Raw genomic sequence first — 23,073 nt, 5'->3', positions numbered from 1 at the left:
CTCAAATTGATGCATGTGCCCTTCGCCATCATCCCTGAAAGTTTGTAACACCACCTCGGAAACATCCTGTATATTTAACCTAGTATAGATAAGGCCATGAGGCCATCATTTCCCCTCCACTAGGGAATTTCAACACAATATTAAGAATACAATTACAATTGTAATTACAATTAATATTAAATTTACAAATACAATAAAAATCAAAGTACTAAAAGATTAACTGTTTAATATAGGCTAGACAGTTTATTGTAGAAGTTAAGAACAAAGAAATATTTTTAATGAAGTAAAAATTAAACCTAGAATAAAATTAGTGATAAAGTTACCGGATATTGCTAGAATAAGAGAAATATTTGCAAGAAGCCAGGTCTGAACGAGTCTCAATTACTGACCAAGTGCCTAGTAAGTTTCTGTTTGAATTCAATTTTATTTCAACAGTCCCTGATGCTAGCACGTAGCGAATTCCAGAGTCTTGGTTACTGTGAAAGAGGATGATTATGAGGAAGTGCGATGGGATGATATTGTTAGTATGAGTTAATTACGAACAGTCAAGTCTCCGCCATTAATGAAAAAAAATTCTATAAGTGACTGAGTAGACTGTGGCGATGTTATAGAACATCTGACGAGAAGAAATATTGCTCACATCAGACCTTGAGTCTGTAATCCAATCCCCATCCTAACGCTCTACCGACACACTGAACTAGCCTCCTCTGAGAAATCTCACTGTGACTCCGTCTTTGGGAGAGTATTTTTCACTTGTACTCGCCGATATCTTGACTCAGATTCTTGGAATGGAATGTCGACGCCATATCTAACAAGTTATTTTTATAAAAAATGTTCTAAATGAAGTTGGTCATGTACACCCCTGTTCAGCTCAATTTGGTTTCCGTTATGGGATGACTTTACCTCAAGATTTTATGAGGAGATGGGATGACATCATCCCGATCTATTTTAATGTATTTTATTAGCCTGAGCGCACAACGCCTGGGAATCATGGCATATGATGTTAGAGGAAACAAAAGAAACCCATTGAGGCTATACGATGTGAGCCAAATCGTTGGTTGTTGGAACGCTGTTTCTATGTTAGGCTACATTTCATAAAATGGCGGCGACACTGATGAAAAATGAGTCTCGTGTCGCGATCGTGGTTTAGAAATGTCAGTGTTCTTGTAAGAGGGTATTGCTCGGGGTCGTCTAGTGGAAGAGCATATAGTAAACATTAGGGTTGTAATTTGAACAATGTCAATAATACAGGGTGTTTCCGAAATACTTTGACAAACCTTGGGGGCATGTTCCTCACACCAAAACAAAAAAAAAACTTCATATAAACATATGTCCGAAAATCCTTAGTTTTTTAGTTATTCATGAAAGAACATAATGAAACATCTCTTAGATATTGTCAACTTGGTAGCAAGTTTTGCAACTTTAATCAGTTCAGAAACTCATAACAAATGCTCAGAATGTTCTCCTCGTGCTTTCACACACACATGCACTCGTGGATCATGGACTCATTGGCAACACATAGCCATCTAGCATACAATGGGTGCATCAGCAGACTTGTATCGATAGCATCATTCGATTATCTAACAAAGTGAATATTATTATCGGTTACAAATTTAAGTTAGGTTTTTGGACTGTACAGTACGATTATTTAATCCTGACAGTCGCCGGCGATATGCGCCTGGGTCAGGCGAGTCCATTTAGTTACGCCAAGAGGTGTTTGGGTTATTCACTCGCTTGCCTTTGGAGCGATCGAATGTCATACGTGCGGTAGAGCGGTATGGTTCCATGTCCAATTAAGCTGTACTGCAATTCTTTTGCGACCGCTCGCACTTATCTCTACTCCGTAACTCGCGTCGCTGAGCTGTCAGGACTAAATATTCGGTCTGTACCTCGAAACGAGTTGAACGTAAACTTTCACTGTTATGATTTTTTGAACTGATTAAAGTTGCAACACTTGCTACCAAGCCGACAATATCTAACAGATGTTTCATTACGTTCTTTCATTAATAACTAAAAAACTAAGGATTTTTGAACATATGTTTATATGAACTTTTTTTTCTTGTTTTGGTGATGAACATGCCGCCAAGGTTTGTCAAAGTATTTCTGAAATACCCTGTATATTAGTCATTTAACTGAAGCATTGTGTTTGACGATACTCTATTATTACTGCTATAAATTTTCCATCCAGTTACTTGTCATAAAATATGTTTCCTTTCGCGTTGAAATAGACTTTAGAGTTCTTAAGCACAGCTTCAAAAATAGGATAATTAATTACTGTCTAATGGCCCACCTTCATCCTAACGGCTAAAGAGTCAACTTTCACGATGTAGACTACAGTTGGCATCTTAATAAGGAGAGGTATGAATATAACTATCGGCCATAACATGGTGAATCCATATGCACTGCAGCTTAAAGAAGCGTTTTGTGCACCCGTGATGGTAAGTGTTGTGTGCCGACTGTACTACGCAGCCAAGGCATCCCCACTCTCCGCCACACCACGCATTCCTCTCCATCCTCTGTAGCGTGCACCATACGTCTGGTGGTGATCTGCCATTCTTCATAGATTTACAAATGTAGCTATTAGTCGTCATATCACCTTCGGATAAGCAGGAATCTGTGGGGCTTCGGTGCCTCTTATATAAGACTACGATTCGTCTAGAACTCACAACCACTATCATCTACCAATTTTTAGATGAACCACAAGAAACATCTGTTGCGGCGGACAACGGATCTAACATCGGGAAAACACAGGAGGCAGCGATGATAATGAAAGGAAAATTACAAAGAGTAACGATGAAATGAGGTAAAGCGAAACAGTCCCAAAAAATACCCTCATAACTTTAGTTTTGTTCATCACAAAATAACTCCAACATCTCGCCAACTCGGGTCCGTGCCTGTTGTAAGTCAGTGCTTTGCCGACTAAGCAACCAAGGCGACTGTTCTAGTAAGTCAAAATGAAATATTTTAGCCAGAAATGTATTGGAGGGTAGATTTCCTACGGATACTCTTGTGCCTATGCCATTACGTCAATGTCTCTCCTCAATTATTAATTCTTATCACAAACTAAGATACCAACTACTGGAAAGCACCGTATCGCATCATATTGCCACGAGATCATTTCCATGGAGATATATATATATTCTATACAAGACACAGACTTATCATCATCACGTACGAAATGATGCTTCAAGTACAATCATGTATGCAAGAGCAATCGTCATTGATTTTTTATGAAACCTATGTGACAGTAGAGAGTATAATTTTTTTCAGGTGGAAGAAAAAAGTAATTGAATATCAATAGGACTACAGGATTGTTTCCGATCTCTGATAACGAATTTGAATAATATGTGCGTCAGGAGTCACACGGCAGCTGAACTGTGGCGCGAGGTGACAGACCAGTAGTGAGTGATCTCATAGTCAGAGTGCTCGGCGATTCAAAGCAGAAATTCACAAGAAAATCGAGCCTTTTTTGGGAGGGGTACATAACAATCCTTTCCGATGCGAAGTACAGTTAAGTGAAAATAAAAGAAGCTTGCAATAAATGAGGTTTCGTTATTTCCAAGAAAGGCATCTTCTATGTACTTAATAAGATTGGTAAAGCTCGAATGGAATTAATTTGTATCATCTCGTGGGGTGCGGCGACTTGTGACGGGGGATGGATTTGCTTGCTTTTACACTCTAGAATTAACCCCATCCGAGCTTTTCCAGTCTTATTAGGTACACACAAGATGCCTTTCTTGGAAATAACGAAACCACGTTTTTTGCAGGATCCTATGATTTTCACGTAACTGTACTTGGCATCGGAAAAAGTTGTTATGTACCCCTCTCAAAAAGGCTCGAATTTCTTGGGCATTGCTACTGTGATACACCGTGCACTCTGATTATGAAATTACTCACTACTAGTCTGTCACCTCTCGCCGCAATTCAGCTGTCGGTGTGATTCCTGACGCACATTATCTCATTCAAATTCGTTATCAGAGATCGGAAACAACTCTGTATATAAGAATATTAGATAAATCAATATAAAACTTTGGTGAATATGATGACATCGTCGAGGATCAGTGTAGGCCTATTCATATTCAATTACTTTTTCCCTTCCTTCTGAAAAATTGTGTTTTGTATTGTCAAATAGAAGGTTTCATAAAATCAAAGACGAAATATTGAAATACGTATGAAAGTATATACGAAATCTTTGCTAAAGTTATACTATAAATATTAAATTACATTTATGGACATAATAACAAAGAAATTACCTCATTTAATGCTACCTCAGTATGTATTCAATGTTACGAGTATTTTAAAATTTTACTGGATGAAACTTCTACGTCTGTCGCTAAAAGATATAAATGATAGAATAAAAACGTTCTCTCGACATCGCAACATAAACTAGTACCCATGGATTACAGGCAACATAGAGCTATCACTCAAGTAATGTATTTTTGTGAAAAATATGAAAATGTATAAGCAAAATAGGCTATATGTGTTTTAAGCATACGAATATTTATAAAATTTACCATCATAGCGTATTAAAAAAGATGATCCCTTCTAATAATGTTTATGCAACACGCATATTGCACATCAATACACACTCATACTTCAGAAAAAAGGGTGTATCCAGCATTAGAGTTATTTTTGTAATTGACTATGTTCCAAAGGTTATAGTTAGATAGGCCTACTACTATTTACCAGCAATAAGTAGCCTGTATGGTGATATCAGAAAATAAAACAAAATCACAGACTATCTCAAGGCAGCTACTCGGATGTAAACTTGCAGTATACGATAAACCCTTAGAACAAGTAATGAGTTTCAGTTACTTAGGAGCAAAAATAACAAGCAATAAAAATTTGGAGGAAGAAGTAAAAGAACAGAATACTAAAGCAAACATAATATCAGGATATCTAAGAGATGTGATTTGGAAAAATAAATACATGAACATAGAAAGGAAGATCAGAATATATAAAACGTGTATAAGGCCAGTATTAACATATGCAACTGAAACTCGAGCAGAAACAAAAAAAAACTGCAAAAATGATTACAACAACAGAAATAAGGACATTACGAAGTATTGCTGGTGTTACGTTATATCAGTGTTCCGCAACATTTTTTTACTCACGGCACACCCTTATTAATTTATTTATCCACCTGTCTATTTATCTATGCATCCAAACATCTACAGTATTAATTAATTAATGCTTTCATTCATTTTGTAGTCTAATAATAATTTTCTGTAAGTTTATAATTAAATCTAAGAATTAAGGGTCAACTCTTTTTATGTCTGACAATATTTTGTAAAATATAAATATTTAATTTAAAATACACAGTAAATACTAAAGTGTGAATAATTACGAGTATTTTATATTGAAGACGCTCAGCAAGAATTTACGATCTAATAGGATAAAGAAATGAGCAATCATAATGAATATGGGTGTTAAGAAATATATTTTACAGAATAGATAATATGAACAATAAGTAAGATTGTACGGTCATCGCAAAAAAATTGTTAAAACAAGTTAGAGACTATGATCACAAGAAAAAAGAAAGCGAGGTAGATGTTTCAACATTTATGCTTTTATTATGTAATCAAGGCGGACTCTTAACCGACCGGCTAGAGCGTTGGCTTTCCACGCTTATAAGCCGGAGTCGAATCCCGGTGGGTCAAACTGGAATTTGTGGTGAACATAAATTGTGATTGGTGGTAGGTTTTCAAAGGGTAGTCCCGTTTCCCCTACCGGCATTCCACCACTGTTCCATTAATCATTTATAATATTACGGTGATATGCAGTTCGCCTTCCATGGCGCACCAAGGGCAACACCTAACAGTGGCTAGAAGACTATGATGTAAGACAAATGTGTGCCATTAAATTAAAAAAGCTATGTTATTAAATAAAGTACGAAAATTAATCTTAAAGAAAAAAATTCTTTGTGGATAATATCGATGGAGATAGCTGAAGAAAGTCGTGGAAACATGCACAAATCTGTGACAGATTAATAGGCATAAATACATTTCAGAACGTGTCTTGACATGTCCTGCATGTAGAATGCCTCAGAAAATAAACTAATATAGACTCATTCAGATTCTGAACGGCGAACCTCCAGAATATGACGGAATCAAAGGACTGGATCTTAAACTTTGTAGGTGATAGAAGTAGCTGCCATCCCAACTAAAAGATAGTGTCCATTATGTCGTAAAAGGCCGTTCGAAATTACTTTTGTCATCTTAAAAGGAGTCCCTTATCACCGCCATCTGATTTAATTGATGTGACATCTTCCCTTTACGGCGAACTAGATGTTACGACACAATCATTGAATTGTTTCCGTTCTGAGAACAAAGAAGCGAGGCTTCAAACCACACTGTTGACCTCGGAACACAGTTCGATCGACGAACGCCTAAGATGCATTTCGTATACAAATTGCCCTCATACATGAATAGCTGAAGATGTCTTATTTGAAAGGAATATTCTTAAACGTCCTTGATGTACAATGTGTTATCTGTACACAAGTTTGTGCAGATTATTTATTGCACAATAAAAACACTAGTATAGATAAAATGTAGTGAGTTATTTTCCGAAGCTGTTCTCAAAGTATAGCCTACATAATTATCACGAGTGATTCCTTTTGTTATAAATTCAGTCAGTTCAATGTGCCATTCTCTGTCGTTCGTAATATAACATTCGTAATTCTGAACCATGAGAAAAGATTTAGAACAGAATTAACAAAAATTCTACATATTTATACCTTTACATAACTGATAAATTGTTTATGCTCATAAATTGAATTAATCTACTTGCTATGTATTGTATAATTTTGTATAACTCAACTAAAATATGCTTGTAAATTGAATTAATCTGCTTAATATGTATTATATATATATATATATATATATATATATATATATATATATATATATATATATCAGTCCCCTAACTGCCCATTGTGCAACTCAAACCAAGAAATGAATTCGGAACACCTCAAAATCTGTGCTTCATTGGCTGACGATGTCAATATATATATTTTTTTTTTAAATATTGGAGTGAAAGAGGTCAAATGACTTTATTGTCAAACGCCTGACATTAGAAAACAACTTTTTTTATATTGTAGGAGAAAAATTCGTTCCGGCGCCGGTGATCGAACCTGGGTCCTTGGTTCTACGTACCAAGCGCTCTGACCACTTAGCTACGCCGAATTCAATCCACAGCATCGGATCGATCACTGGTCAGAGCGCTTGGTACGTAGAACCAAGGACCCGGGTTCGATCGCCGCCGCCGGAGCGAAGTGTCTCCTAAAATATTAAGTGTCAATATTACAGATAAATTCTGTAGGACAAATTAATATCCGTCTTACTAATAAAAACTCTATATACAGACGTTTAACTGTCTTATACTTATGCAATGAGTAGCTCGTTTATAAGTCGTGTGTAAATTCCTTACTAATAATCACTACATACGTCGTGTATAACAGTATAACTGTTACACAGCTACGTCATAGTTTCGTCATTACTTCGTTACGAAAGGTAATAGAATATCTGAGGTTCTCTATTGCATCAAGTAGAGCGCTCTAGTGTGGCGTGTTAAGTATCGATAGTACAACTGGCTCTAATCGATTACCATACTCACGGTCGATCGTGCCGTACTATATTTTGGTCAAAGAGTACAAACTACAGCAATATTATTCTAATTATTTTGTGCTCTTTGGTTTGTTCTTCTGTGTTACCAGGCAACCATCATCATAAAATGACAGTCGATACGAACAGCTGTTAGAGGGGTGGCCATTTTTTCTCTATATACAACTCTTAAACATGGGGTTTCGTGTATATAACTACTGCAAAGCAATTCCCACTGTATAGTTACAGCCTGTTTATACATCCATTGCTTATGCATGGTTTATTAGTAAAATTTTCTGTCTCAACTCTGCAATAAGTCTCGTATAGAAACTGTACACTGTTTATTAGTAAGACTGTATATCTATAACATTTTTTTTTTTTTTGTATAGTTCGACTGATGAATTGTATAAATTCTTGTAAATTGAATATTATTAATCTACTTGCTATGTATTGCACATTATTTTATAGAATAAATTATTTATGCTTTTAAATTGAAGTAACTGTACGATATATAGATCTCAACTGATTACTTGCTATGTATTAAGCAGTGCGATTCCCTCGCTAGAGGCCCCAAACTTTTCTCTATAAAACTGCAATTTACTGAAAGTTTGTCTTGAAATTTTGTATGTACAGATTTGGAGCTCCTTATTTTATAAATTTCACTCACAACACACTGCACATGTGCAGTGAACACGAGCCCCTGTATAAATGCTACTTGAGGACAGTCGTGCAAAATTGTTGCATACATAGACTACCATCAAGATTCGCTCCAAATTTTAATTCCGTATCTGTACGTACCTTCAACAATGTAAAACAGGATCTAACCGCTCGGAATAGATTTGGACTTTTCCACTGATCTTGATTGATTTTTGTTCCGCTACATTTCATCTCGGTAGAGATTAACAATGTACACAACCGAAGAGAACATGTTTCTCGTTCGTAAATACTGGCAAACGGGTTCATTTAAATGAGTCAAAGGATATTTCAAATTAAATTTGATATGAGACCTTCAAAGTGTTGTATCAGTAATTGGTATGAAAGTTAGAGACAACGGAAAGCCTTGTCACATAGCATTCAAGAAGCCGGAATCTGTCTGCAGAGACAATAATATACGTAAGACAAAATTGAAGCAGGAAATCTGCATAAGTCAGAAGAACATTGAACTTAAATATAGTGAGGATCACGTAAGTGTAGTTCCTGAAAGTCTAATTTGGCCGTAACTTCAGTGTTGCCAACTAATACCAAATATCGCCAAAGAGGTAAAATCATAATGCTGCGTACTGAAATAATAATAATAATAATAATAATAATAATAATAATAATAATAATAATAATAATAATAATAATAATAATATAGTATTAATAATAAAAATGTCTTCTTATTTACCACATCTCATCCTCATATGAGTCATTCCACGTCAAATCGCACAGCAATAAAACACGACCTTCTCAGAAATGGTCGAATTTTTTTTCATGAATTCCAGACATCAAATAAGGAGACCCGTATTTTTTTATTTTCACAATTATTAATTATTTGTGTAGTTATGAATATTTGAAGTTATGCAAATTATGCGCGCACTGTTACATAAACTCGCTTGGAACTCTGTGTCTACATATAATTGAGATTTGCGGTTTGGCGCATTTGAAAGACGAAATACAACACTTTTTATTACTTTAGGCCTATCACAAATAAATTTAAAATTTGGCTCATTTTTTTAATCATTTCTTTTTCAAAGCAAAATTACTATATTAAATAGCCAAGTTAAAAATCTGAAAAAATATAGACTTGTTCGCTGATGTATTATCTATAAACTACTGCATTTATAAATATAGGATCAGCACCCATACATTTGTAACAATTTATTTTCCGGAGGCATACACGCGCTCGCGATGCCCAGCTAATGAACTGCTTGCAGCCATAGGCTAGAAGGCTGCCCGTGGAAATTTCCCATTCCATCTGATGTCACCATACTAATCATCAAATGATTAATACCTTAAGGAACAGTAAATATCTTATCTAAAATTATTTTATTATTGTCAGTTCAGGGGGAAGCCCTTCACAGTTTATACTGTAATATATCCAAGTGTTTGATGATAGCAAGACTGGGTAAGGCAGTAAACTTTATGGCAGTAAACAGATGGCATGAGAGAAAAATAATCAGTTTGGGTTTGAATTTCGCGCAGTGACGTGACTTCTATACAACATGAGTGATGGTAAAGATCGCGTAATATATAACAAGTGTTTAAATCCATTTACCTTCCTAATCACGCTTTTAAAAAGAAACGTACACTAAGACGCGTAAGTCGCGACTTATTGATAAAGCTCAATTTAAAGGAGTCTTTGAGTGTGCAAATATGTGATTTGTTCCGTAAAAATCAATCAATTTCCGCATAGGTCAGGTGAAATTATATGTGAAGCCGGTAGTTCTTGTGATATTAATAAACATGAATCAAATGAAAGTGCGGACAGAGAAAGTGATTATCCCAGTATTTCTTCTAGCAGTTCTATGGATACAGTGCTAGAAATCAGTAATATTGAGGAATTAAACAAGAGTTTGATGTCAATAGAATCCCCTATCAAGAAAAGAAAGATACAACAAAACGATACCCCCGTGAAAAGTTTCAAAAGTAAAAGGCTCCCTAGCATGTTAAGTTTTTCATGTAGAAGATGCATCATCATCCATTCAAAAGTCAGCCATATTTTATTTTTGACGGAATGCAAAGAAAGTACAACCTGAAAATTACATAGTTATTGCAGACTTTTCTGAAAATTATTCATTTGTAATACAAGATTCAATACAAGGTGTGCATTGGAACATATGCCAAGCCACAATACAGTACAATTTTAATTTTACTTCCTACTTTATTTTATTTTATATTCTCTTATAGGCCTATTAATATTATATCTGAACTGTGACCGAACACGAGCGCTGCTCATTCGGTCTCAAATTTTGTTAATACTACTGCATCTCCTTTTTTATATTGATTGTATTATTTTATTTCTATTTCTCTTATTTGTAATTACATTCTTTATTCTGTATATTTAAATAAATAAATAAATAAATCCTTTCGTAGTATATTTCAAAGGAGATACAGAAATTCGTCACAAAAGTAATGTCATCTCAGAAACCATGAAACATGACACCGACCCCTTTCACTTTTTTCAATCCGAAGCAATCAATTTCTTAAAGCAAGAATTCAACGATATGAAAAAAATCATCTACTTTTCCAATGGATCAAGTTCACAAAAAAAAAAAAAAATTAAAATAATTGCTTACATGAAGACGATTATGGAATTAGTGCTGAATGACACTTCTTTGCAATGTCGCATGGTAAAGGTCCATGTGTTGGCATTGGAGATACTGTTAAAACACTTGCCACGAGACTTAGCCTATGCAAGATCTTATAACAACACAAAAAAAAAACTGTTTGATTAGTCACAAAAAAACATTTGTAACGTGTCATTTATATTTTGTCCATTCAATAAGCACAAAAACCACACTGAAAATTTGCAGGCCAGATACCATAATCTAAAACCAATAACTGGTACATTAAAATTATATTCTTTCATTCCGTTGTCAAAAACTGAAGATTTAGTAAAACAATTTTCTTTCAAGAAAGAAGGTAGGCGAATGAAAATTTAAAATGTGAATGAACAGAAACATTTGAAAAGCATAATTTACAATTATTTGAAGATATCATAATAAGTAAATTAGCAGTGTTTCCTCGAGTAACTTGATCCGTACTGGGTGTAATGTTGCAACATTCATGGCCGGTTTCACCAACCTTCGTTATCATTATAACGTCTCGTTAAATAATTTAATGACACGTTAGTCAGTTTTTGTGTTTCACCAAGTATCATTATTGCTAACGCATCTTTAAATTCATCGTTAATTTATTAGGACCTATTCGTCGCGTTAAAACAGTGACGATGCGTTAAGAAGTCAACAACATGGCGGACGTAATTATTCGGTGATGAAGTTCTTTATTTAGAACTTAAACATAACGACGAACTTATATGTTGTAATAACACTCGGAATAATCATTTTGAAGATTTAAGTGATAAAGAATTCCACGAAAGCTACACATTAAGGAAATAAGTAGTAAGAATGATTCTAGAAGAAACTGAATATAGGTTAGAATACGACAGATAGGAATCACCCACTTAACGCCTCTTCAACAGATTCTTCTCGCTTTAAGATAACGTTGCGGGAAGTTTTGAAATAATAATTGATGATATGAACGGGGTATCAAAAGCTGTATTGTCTAGATATGTGAATAAAATATCAGACGTACATCAACATTACAATAGTCATTATTTCTATAGGCCTAATAAGCTTATAGCTAAATTTTCTGTTGTCACAGACAACATAGATTGTGTACATGTCCCAATCGTATATTCTGGCAGTAATATAGCCAAAAGATTCTGCAATAGAAGATCCTGTTTTTCATTCAATATTCAAACAATTGCATAGGCCTATGTAAAGCTCCGCATAGAAAAATTATGGCTAAACTAGCGCTGAGGTAGTTTCCTTCGTACTCTGCTTGTACACCTTGCACATACGAATCTGTGACAGGTTACGTTTGATTAGTTTAGGTTTTTGTTATGCCTTGCATATACGATCAACTGCATTACCACAAAAAATCACTTATAAATTCAACGATTTTCACTTCTGAAACCAGCAGAACTACATCAGCGCTAGTTTAGTTGTAATAGGTTAGAATACGACAGATAGGAATCATCCACTTAACGCCTCTCCAACAGATTCTTCTCGGTTTAAGATAATGTTACGGTCTACACGTATAGCACTACATTCCAAAGGAGGATGCCTTTTAAATGAAAAGGGTGCAAAGAGATTTTCTTTTAGGAGACAATGGATACCCCTTAAAATCCAATTTAATGACACCTCTCCTGAATCCTGCCACACAAGCATGGCAAAATTGTTACAGGGTACTACATAAATCTGTATGAAATACAGTGGAAAATTGGTATGCAATTTATGGAAGAGCGATTTCCCGTCCTAAATTTAGGCCTAATAGCCTATAACTGCTTAGAATGCTTTGTATATAATTAATTGTGGCATCAGTTTGAAGCTGTCGGCCTTATAGTCCGCTAAATTTTCTTAGATTTCCTTTAGAAGTTACAATTTAACTGTTCTACATTCCTACTATTTACATTTGGAAGCAGCTGTCTTTTTGTTTTTAATTGCGGTATGACAACATATTGTATTTAGGAAGATGTTCTTAAAATAAAATTACTGCCTTTTACCCGTTTGCCTATGATTGTTTCCTCATGCCAAACAAAGTCAGCCATGATCGTATGTAACCAATGAAATTCGCGATTTCGAAGCCATGGTCGTATGAAAAACAAAACATGCAAGATACATGTACAAAATCCCCTCGTTAGTAAACGCCTGTTATTTTTAAAGATACGAGGCTTGGTGAAACCGTCAACTTTTAAAGATCCCGTTAAAATTAAACGATCCATTTGTTGACAAGTCGTTTGTGCTGATTTAAAGAAGCTTGGTGAAACCGGCCATCAGTCAATTATCCAGCGCCGATAAACCTCTCAGCGCGCTTTAAGGCTTCCCGTCCACTGCTGCTGCGCCGACCGCTACACATTCTGTCATAAGTAATTAAATTTCCATTAAACTATTGGAGATCCCATTCTGATTTTTTCTGGAATTATTAAGAATACTTCAGTGCACCTAGTAGGAATTTTTTTAGATTTTTAATAGGGCTATTTCACATTTATGTATATGTTTTAAAAATTGAATTATAAAAAAAATATTTGAAATAATTATATTAAAATTAGTTAGTAAATATTTAATAAAAGACAGTACTTTAAGCTTTTAAATGCATTTTTCAAAAAACTTTTAACATCAATATCGTCAGAAATATGACGCTTTAAATGTTGCATTGTGCGACATTTTTAACGAATTTTAACATGTAATATTTTAAAAACATGTGGGCTTAGGAGGAAATAAAAATACACTTGTTGGTTTATGAGACCCATAGAGTTGGTAAAAAAAATATAAACGCAATCAGAAATATGAAGGTCAAAATTTGTATAATTTTGTGCGATTTGACGTGGAATGACTCTTTTGTGAAAAATGTTACATAACAAAAGTCTCTTTAAAAATGATTTCTGATAAGTTTTATTCTATGCAAAATTTTGATAGGACTGATATTTAAGGATATACAAGACTTTTAAAATAACAATACAATACATTTTCACCGCCGCCTCAGATTGTAAGCGTTGTTGTTCCTGCATTAAGTCCTATGTGCAAAATATAAATTTTTTGAGTAGGAAGAAAAAACACATTTATTCATTCCATGGAAATGGTACATAGGAGATTCTTACATTTTCGAAAGAAAGAAAAATATAATTATATGTCATTGTTTATGCTGTATCACTATATAAGTTATTTGAAGGATTCAGCGCCATTTACTGAAGACGTAGGAAACAATAGTTAAAATTAAGTTATTACCATAATTCAATGGAAACATATAGCAAGTAATATAAAGTATACACATTAAAACTAAATGATATGTCAATCTTCATTAAACTATGGTTGCATGTAATAACAAATAAGAAACATGTTAAAGGAATTGTCATTGCACCAAATGAGTGCTCTCTGGACCAAAATGATCGCATTTTAATTATTTAAATACAATTTCAATTAAGTAACATATTAAACGATTTATCCTTCTAACAAACACGAATGTTCCCTGGATCAAACGTCCTATTTTAATTATGTAATTACTTTATATTTATTTCTAACAGGTTCAGCCGAGCGCACGGGTACGGCTAGTTTAAAATCATAATTATAATGATATGTTTTTATCAATTCCTTTGTTTCGTATTTTTGTCCTGTCTGAATTTTGATAATGTTTCCATTATCCTTGGTACAACAGAGCAAACTGAAAGGACATCTAAACAGCTCAGTGCCAGGCAGTATGTGCACAGCAACAGACTTTCACGTAGTAATCCTGCCCTCAGCTGACCCGGCGTTTTCTTTTCCGGATTGTGTTCGTAATAATTACGGACGCCAGGCGGCTCTGCGAGTGCTGCCAGTTAAGCTTCTTACGTCTCATTGAATTGCACTCGGCGTCTGCCATAAGAAACCGATACAGTGTGGACCGGGTAATCGGATTACAGGGGCAAGTTTTGTACCCAACTGACCTCGACTTTGCGTCCAGCAAAGCCAAGAGAGCTGCATGTCATTACATTATTATGCAACTCCGTATCGCTTCTTGCTCCTACTCTACACGTAGCATTTGTAACCTCAACACTTTGGCCATACGTTTAATAATAGCTTACAATACACTTATATCCTTATATAGGCTAACGAAATATTTTTCTCACAATTCTTGTTAACAATAATAGCTGTTTCAGGTTTCTCAATGTTTAATGGTTATATATATCACAGATAAATATCTAAATTATTATTATTATTATTATTATTATTATTATTATTATTATTATACCTATTTCTTACCAATGTTTATTAGTGTCACACTAACATTACTTATCCAACTTTCATTATTTACTTTCATGTTGTTTTATGGTCTAGATATTAATGTAATAACTATGTAAGCAATTGTATTCAATTAGAATTAGAGTCTGGCTGGGCGGCAGAGAAGGCCTACTGGCCTTAGCTCTGCCAGATTAAATAAATAAATAAATAAATTATTATTATTATTATTAATATTATTATTATAAATGTGTATCTTCCAACAGAATGTGTTGTTATCACAAACATATTGATAGGTTTCAATTTCTTCTTCTTCTTCTTCTTTTTCATTCCTTCATGTACAAGGCTAAGAAGTCTGCTAGTCTGTTGCTTTGTGACGCGAATTCGATTATGCACAATGTTCAAAACATACAGAGGTGAGCCTGCCTGGAGAGAAATAAAAAATAGGTTGCAGCAGCCAAATTACTCTTCAAGGAACGACCAATCATATAAATTGGGGGAAAGAAGACAGAGGACGGACACTGGAAAGTTTTCTTTTCTATATCGTACTATCAGGGACTGGAATGCTTTACCTGCAGACTTACTAAAGGATTTACCAATAACTAAAAATGTATTTAAAATAGGCTTAAGGACTATACTAATAGACGGTAGAATATTATACACACTATTTAAAGGGTGTAATTGATGTTTTGTCATTTGAACTGTTGTATCAGTGAAGTGTGTTTGTGTCAGTGAAGTTTTATAGTTCATAGTGGCAGTGCAAAGTATTTGAAGTGTTAGTGAAATCATGATAGTATCAGTGAAATGTGTCGTATTTCCAGTGCAGTGAGTGAGTTGACAGTGAAATGAGTATAGTGCTGGAAGTTACTTGTGCATGTATGAACATATACTCGTGGGTTTTAGTTCGAACTTAGGGTTAAGATACAAATTTAGCTTTACTTTAAATGTTATTTTAAGTGATCGTGCTTCATTTAATTTAGGATAATCATTATTATTATTATTATTATTATCATTATTATTATTAAATTATTATTATAATTACTACTATTAATTATTTTATTAGTATTATTATTAATTGTGTTTATTATTAATAGTCATTATTGAGTGTAATTAGTTACTACTGCCACCGGGTATTTACCCATTTACAGTGTGAATAAATGCATACATATGCATTTGGTAAGTGTTGTGATCCATATTTATAGCATAATTCATCCATTTCCTATTTCATTAAGAATGAATATTGTTTCATATTGATCTCATTGCGCCATTTTATCGTTGTTACTTAACCGTTTCCGTGAAAGCTGCTCAAGAAGTGCATTTATATTTTATTTATATATACTTATTTATTTCATCATCATCATCCAAACATGTATCAGACCAGGTGATCTGTTATGTCTCACATTGGTCTATCTTAGCTGGACGACCAACGGATCTTCTTCCACGAGAAGCATACTGGAGGATTTGTTTCGGGATGCGTGTTTTATCCATCTTTCTGACATGACTTTCCCAATTTTTTCTTTGACTGTTTACAAATTGTAATATTGGTTCGGTTGTGAGTTCTTTCAGGATGTCATCATTTCTTTTGCGGTCCCATTTTGTGACTCCTGCAGTACGTCTCATGAACTGCATCTCTGCAGGGGTTATTCTTGAGGAGTCAGGTGTTTTTATGGTCCAAGCCTCGTATCAGTAAGATAAAACTGGCCGGGCAAGAGTTTTATAAATTTTGATTCGTGTATTCCTCTGAACTAATGATGGTTTGAAAACTGAATTTATTGCGCATAATGGTTTTTATAAATTTGATAATTTTATTTTGTATGTCAAGGTCATATGTAAATGATAACGAATATCCAAAGTACTTAAAGTTGTTTACCCTTTCTAATAATTTGTTATTGAGACATATTTTACCGAGTATAGAGTGTTTTCTTTTAAATGCAAACACTTTGATTTAATCATTTGAAATTTCCATATACTTTTTGGTTATTTTCTCTAAATTATGTAGTGATATTTGGAAGCCATCTTCAGAGTTAGCAAATAATACTTCGTCGTCTGCATACTTACAATATAGTGTCTAAATTGAGTCTGCGTGTAATTGGTATAACCTAATGCCATGAAGTAGCTGTCGCCATTCATTAATTATGCATGCATGCATGCATGTAAATTATGAATAACAAAGGGAATAGTTCGCATCATTGTCGGACTCCTCGGTTAATTGGTTTCCAGACTGAGAGATCTTTGCTTATTTTAGCAGATATTTTTTTATTTATTTAAATTAGAGGGCAGGAATATGTGTCGCGACACAGATTTTGGCAATCACTGAAGAAGAGTGCGATTGTGTTGCAGAGCGTGATGGAGTGTTATCCCCCAAGCGAGAAGCGGTTAAAACTGGAATCCCTCGTCGCGAGGGTCGTATCTCCGTACCTGGGCCACAGAGGACTCTACGAGGGTGGCTACCCCAAACCAATCATCCCATCTCGAGAGCTCGACGTAGCGCATCTCAGACGGCCGAGCGGTAGGTTATTCCAAAGACTTTGTAATTGAAATGTATGTTATATATTGTACATACAAGCACCAGCGTGCTTAGTTAGTGTAATATGAATTAGATATACAGGGTGTTTGAAGAAGATTGTAAAGAGACAGACTCTCAAAGACAGTGCATGATAACAAGTGGTTACACCTTAACTAATGCCAACAAAAACATGGCTACAACTCGTAATCGAAGAATACCAACTAGCCTTTTCTTCGTGCAACATGTTGCAAACGCGCTTGCTCTCTTGTAACAGCTGTTATGTACTGACAAGTTTCACTGTACAGATACTACCTCTTTCTACTGGCTAAAATATTGTGGCACCCGTCTGGAATGTTCTGATCGCGTCAGGGAGTTGCGCGCGCATCTAGAGAGAAGGAAGGCGCGGGGAAACGGAAACACGAACCTCTGAGGCTAGCCGCGGTACGAAGCAAGGGGGAGGAGAACTAAGGTGACGGTGCGGAGCGGAGAAAATAAGGAAGCATCTCGAAGCAGATTTCTCTCTGAGATTCTGAAAGGCACGTAAATAGAAGACTCCAGAACATGTAGTTTAATAAATAACAACGTGAGTGTTGTCACGAGTCAGTCAGGCTTCGGAAGTCAGTCTACAAGTGAGTCTTCGAGCGAGCAAGGAAGCCAGCCTTCGAGACCGGGGTTCGATGTCTGGTGGACCGCAACTGGGAAGACCTAAACTCGACGTGTCGTGGACCGTAGCCGGAAGACCGGAGTTCGACGTGCTGTGAAGTTGAACAGCGAGCTAGAAGAACTAGCCAAGGCAAACGAACTGTGAACTGAGAATTGACAGTTTTGTTCTGCACATAGTGCATTAATTAATTCAAATTAGCAGTACATTCTTGTTCTTCCCAATAATACACGTCGTGTATTGCCTTTGTTGTCGTGTGGAGTGCAACAACGATTATTGTGTTGCTGTGTTCAGTGGAATACCCATTGTTGTAGAGTGGATTATTAAGAAGAAAAGTCATATTGTTGTCGGGTGTGTGATTAAAGTAGAAATAACAGTTATAATATCAATGATCGAAGAGTATTTCAGCGCAATGGACAAGGTATTCTGTAAATATCTTTTTAGATACAAGAATAGTAACACCGCTCACAGTGCCTTTGCCCGAAATATGGTTGTTGGTCTCGTTTCATTTCTTCTGTGCAGCCGAGATTTGATCTGAGCTGTTCCTTCCTTGACTTTACCTGATTTAGTGTTAACTTTTAGTTATATTTTATTCGCATTCACTTATGTATTATACTTAACTAATTTTTCTTTTTCATTTATTTATTTACTCTTTTTATGTATTCGTATTTCTTTCATTATTTATGCATTTTATATGTTATTTATGTATATATATAATCAATTAATACATATCATTTTTTGTTTCTACAATATTGCAGTTGTGGACCCCCGTCGGCTCATGCGTCCCCTGAGCGTCAACTCATCGTCGCCCCATGTGGAGACTCTGAGCGATCTGTTCGCTTTGTCTGCGGACCGAGCATTTCACAGGCGTGCGGGCAGTCGCGACAACATGTGACAATAAAGCTCTCAATACCAGAATGTTGCTTCATTACAGCACCTAAAACCCGCAATTCCCGAAAATGAAGCCAGCACAATTAACTCCTTTAAAACAAACTGTTGGAGCTGTTGCCTTTTAGAACGTTGCCGTACTTCATTACAGTACCTAAAACCCGTACTTCCTGAAAATGAAGCCAGTGCAATTTAAAATAAACTATGGTGACATGCTGTCTTTTTGTCATGAAGTTTCGAGCCCGTATACGGACCGTCTGAGCGTTTGTCTATTTTCCTCGGAGTGCGTTTCGTATCATTTTGAAAACATTCCATGGTCATTCAAAAATCTTTCTCAAGTTTTTATTGTAAAAATTATAGAGGCGTATTATAATGTTGCAAAAATATTTCCATGTAAATTTTTTTAATATTAGATCTACACATTTTTAGCATTTTGAAACCTAATAAACAGTTACATACAGAATGACACATCAGTTCCTACGGAACATCCGCTTACATATGTAGGTCAACCGGGCACGAAAGCCATGCAACGCGCGGCAAACCGTCTCCGCACGTTTAGCAGTCCAATTCAGGCTCTGTATAGGAGTGGTTGTGTTGACGTTAGATTGCGTGTTGCATGGCCTTCGTACCGGTCGCGTGCCGCCCGCCCGACCTATATTATTTACACGAGCGCACTGTGTTATAATGTATTATATACTTTACACAATACATAGTTAAAAAGACGTTACATCAAGTAATAGGAATATGCTATTCTGAAAGTAAATGAAAAGGCAAAATCAATCACTGCACTGCCATTGCCAAACGCGTGATAATAAAGTCGTTATTATTATATCCCATCCAAGAACACGTTCTTCCTTGACGTGCCAGATAAAAATGATTATAACCAATATTACGCAATACCTCCGATGATAGCAATGACACATAAATTAACTTTCATTATTTTAAAATAATACTTTTTTATTTATGGCCTCTATGAGCTATCATCATCCTCCTCCTCCTCCTCCTCCTCATCATCATCATCATCATCATCATCATCATCATCATCATGAACCGATAAGGCCATCAGACCCTTAACATGAAATTAATCCTATTTGTTATTTTTCTATGAATACATACATACGTATACATACATACATGCATGCATACATACATACATACATACACAGAGCCACCGGCGTGGCTCAGTCGGTTAAGACGCTTGCCTGCCGGTCTGAAGTGCGCTCGGATGCGGGTTCGATTCCCGCTTGGGCTGATTACCTGGTTGAGTTTTTTCCGACGTTTTCCTCAACCGTAAGGTGAATGCCAGGTAATCTATGGCGAATCCTCCTCCTCTACGGCGAAACTGTCCGACATGTGTAATAATTTTTACTTAAATAGCAAAATTTTATTATTTGAAGCCACTATACCAGAATTACACGAAATTATAATAATAATTGAAATTACATAATCTATCACAAAAAGGTATGTTCGAAATAGAGAGAGGCCTATAGACGTACAGTTTCCCTGAAAAAGGATGAGACGATTGAATATTCCTAAGTCTCAGATGTGAGACACTGCGCATGATCGAAGACCAGAGCACTGATACACAAGATAACGAATATTGAGTTACTTAAACTCAGACTATTTGGTTTGTTACTAGCATCGTTCCGAAATTCACTTCAAAAACTGCAAAAAAATATGATAATATTACGTAAATGAAAGATAAATATATACATAAATCGTGTAGTTAAATCGACAATGGACCTTCATGACTAGATCGACACTCCACACAGAAAGGAAAGCTTTCATGTCGTTTCAATAGCTCAGACGGTAAGACTTCTGCGTGTTGTGTAGAAGAGTGCGAGTTCGATTCTTAGTCTATACAACGATTTTTTTTTGTCTAAATAACGTTGAAATAGAGTTTTACAAAGTCCTGAGATTAAGTGTTAATGATCGCAAACAATACAAAATTACAAGTTATAATATTATAAACGTTAATCTAATGAATGCATTTATACACACATATACAATGTAAATGCATATATATTAAAAACTAACAATTAAAATGAAATTATAAAAATATATATATAATAATAGACAAACTTTTACAAACGTTTAGAGTCCTTAGGCTATGTAATTTGTTGAGTAATTATTACAATATTTTATTAATAGCTTTCCCATATGTGTAAGAAATGCACTCGCACAAAACAATTTTTGTTAAAAGTATGGCTTTAGATTATTTCATTCTCACACCTTCAGTTAATTTTAACTATGTTATCTACGTGTTTGCAATAGTGTTTAATTTAGTATGCATTCAATTTTATTCATGTTATGATTGAATGGAAAAGCACTGTTGCAGTTATTGACTAATTACATATATTAATACTAATTATTAAATGCATCTGTTAAGTAACCAATTGCAGTATCTTTTGCAAAATCTTGAATGTTTAAGTTGTTAATAATATTTCTGTACTATATACTATAATACGTTAAAAGAATTTGCAATAGATTTGGGATCCTCTACTTTATAATCATTGGTTTTAGTGAAAAAATATTTTCTTTCTTAGGATATCTACAAGTTTAAATTTAATAATATTCCGAATAGATTTAATTGCATTATCTGAATTTTGTACTTTTCTATTCAAATATATTCTATTTCCCTCTTTCATAATGTTTGATAAATTACACTGTACTTCTTGCGGTATTTAAGAACATGAGGATCATTACATTGCAACTCATTACATATAGGTTCTTCTTTTTAATACATGAGATTTTGAAGTCCCTGCGTTATCTACATGTTTTCACTTTTGAATTTTTTCACAACATTGAGTGGAGAAAATCCACTGAAGTGATTATGAAATTAAGTGAAAAATGCAATACATTAACTCTTAATATCAGTAGTACCAGTATCATATACGTTTTTCCAAGATTCATTTTGTAGACATAAATGTAAATAATCATTAGATACAACATTTATGATCCTTTCTTAGTTTTTAAATTAATATTTTGAAATTGTTCAGTGACATTGGAAACACTTAGGATTTGTTTATCATGTTCAGACAAGCCATTGATTATAGGTTCTGTCGAATAGGAATTCAGTCTAATTCTGTGTACAAAACATTTATCAATGGCTGTGCTACTTCAGCTTAGATTTAATTTGATTAGTTTCGCAACAGTTGGACTTCCTGTTATATCCTGTTATTTAGATATTTAATTTAGGGTTGATTTATTAACTCCTACTATGCAAGATGCCTCTTATTTCAATAATTCTATATCACGTTAAATAGTCATTGTCTACACTAAAGTATTATCGTCATCCCTCATTTCTCATCGTAATGGCGAACCGACGTGACATGAGACAGCGAGTTATAGCTCTAGTTGAGGCTGGATATGGGGCTAGATCTGCTGGCCGTTTGGTCGGTGTTCCTGGAAGTACAGCTGCGAGGTGGGTTATCGTTACCAAAATTTAGGGGAGGTCGAAAATCGCCCTATTCCTGGGCGTCCGCGGATTTCTTCATTGGAAGAGGATGCTCTCTTATTCGAGACAGTTCGACAGGACCCCTTTCTGACTGCTAACGAAATAAGAGCAGTATCTAACTTTCCCGGCTCTTCACAGACTGTGATCAGCAGGTTGAGGAACCGCGGTATTAGGAGCCGGAGGGCTGCGCAAATGGAAATATTGGGGGAAGCACAAGCTGTCGACCGTCTTGCCTTCGCTACCAATCGAGTGGATTTCGATTGGAGAAATGTAATTTTCTCCGACGAAACAACCATCTCGAGTGATTACGAAGGTCCTGTCCGTGTCTATCGTGAGGATGGTCTCCGACATGACCAGCGCTATGTGCACCGACGAGAAAGATCGGGGCGCTTTAGCATATCGTGTTGGGGGTGGATGTCTTACGATGGACCTGGCGTTATAGAAGCATCTATAGCCGGTTTAATGCGGGAACTTACGAGCAC

The 23,073-nt window shown here is 35.2% G+C and overlaps 1 protein-coding gene across 6 annotated transcripts in view; it reads left to right on the top strand.

Annotated features, from left to right (window-relative positions):
* Positions 1 to 19,164, top strand: part of LOC138709285 (proline-rich protein 5-like) — a 150,832-nt gene extending 131,668 nt beyond the window's left edge. For all 6 annotated transcript variants that reach the window (XM_069839946.1, XM_069839945.1, XM_069839941.1 and 3 more), the window contains exons 5-6: positions 17,420 to 17,588; positions 19,005 to 19,164. In XM_069839946.1, coding sequence (XP_069696047.1) covers positions 17,420 to 17,588; positions 19,005 to 19,141 — 306 coding nt within the window. In that variant the 3' untranslated portion in view covers positions 19,142 to 19,164. The remainder of the gene's footprint in view (positions 1 to 17,419; positions 17,589 to 19,004) is intronic.
* Positions 19,165 to 23,073: the final 3,909 nt, after the last annotated feature.

This window comes from Periplaneta americana, chromosome 11 (assembly GCF_040183065.1).
Source record: "Periplaneta americana isolate PAMFEO1 chromosome 11, P.americana_PAMFEO1_priV1, whole genome shotgun sequence".
Lineage (NCBI taxonomy): Eukaryota > Metazoa > Arthropoda > Insecta > Blattodea > Blattidae > Periplaneta > Periplaneta americana.
This window is presented reverse-complemented; position numbering and strand designations above follow the sequence as displayed.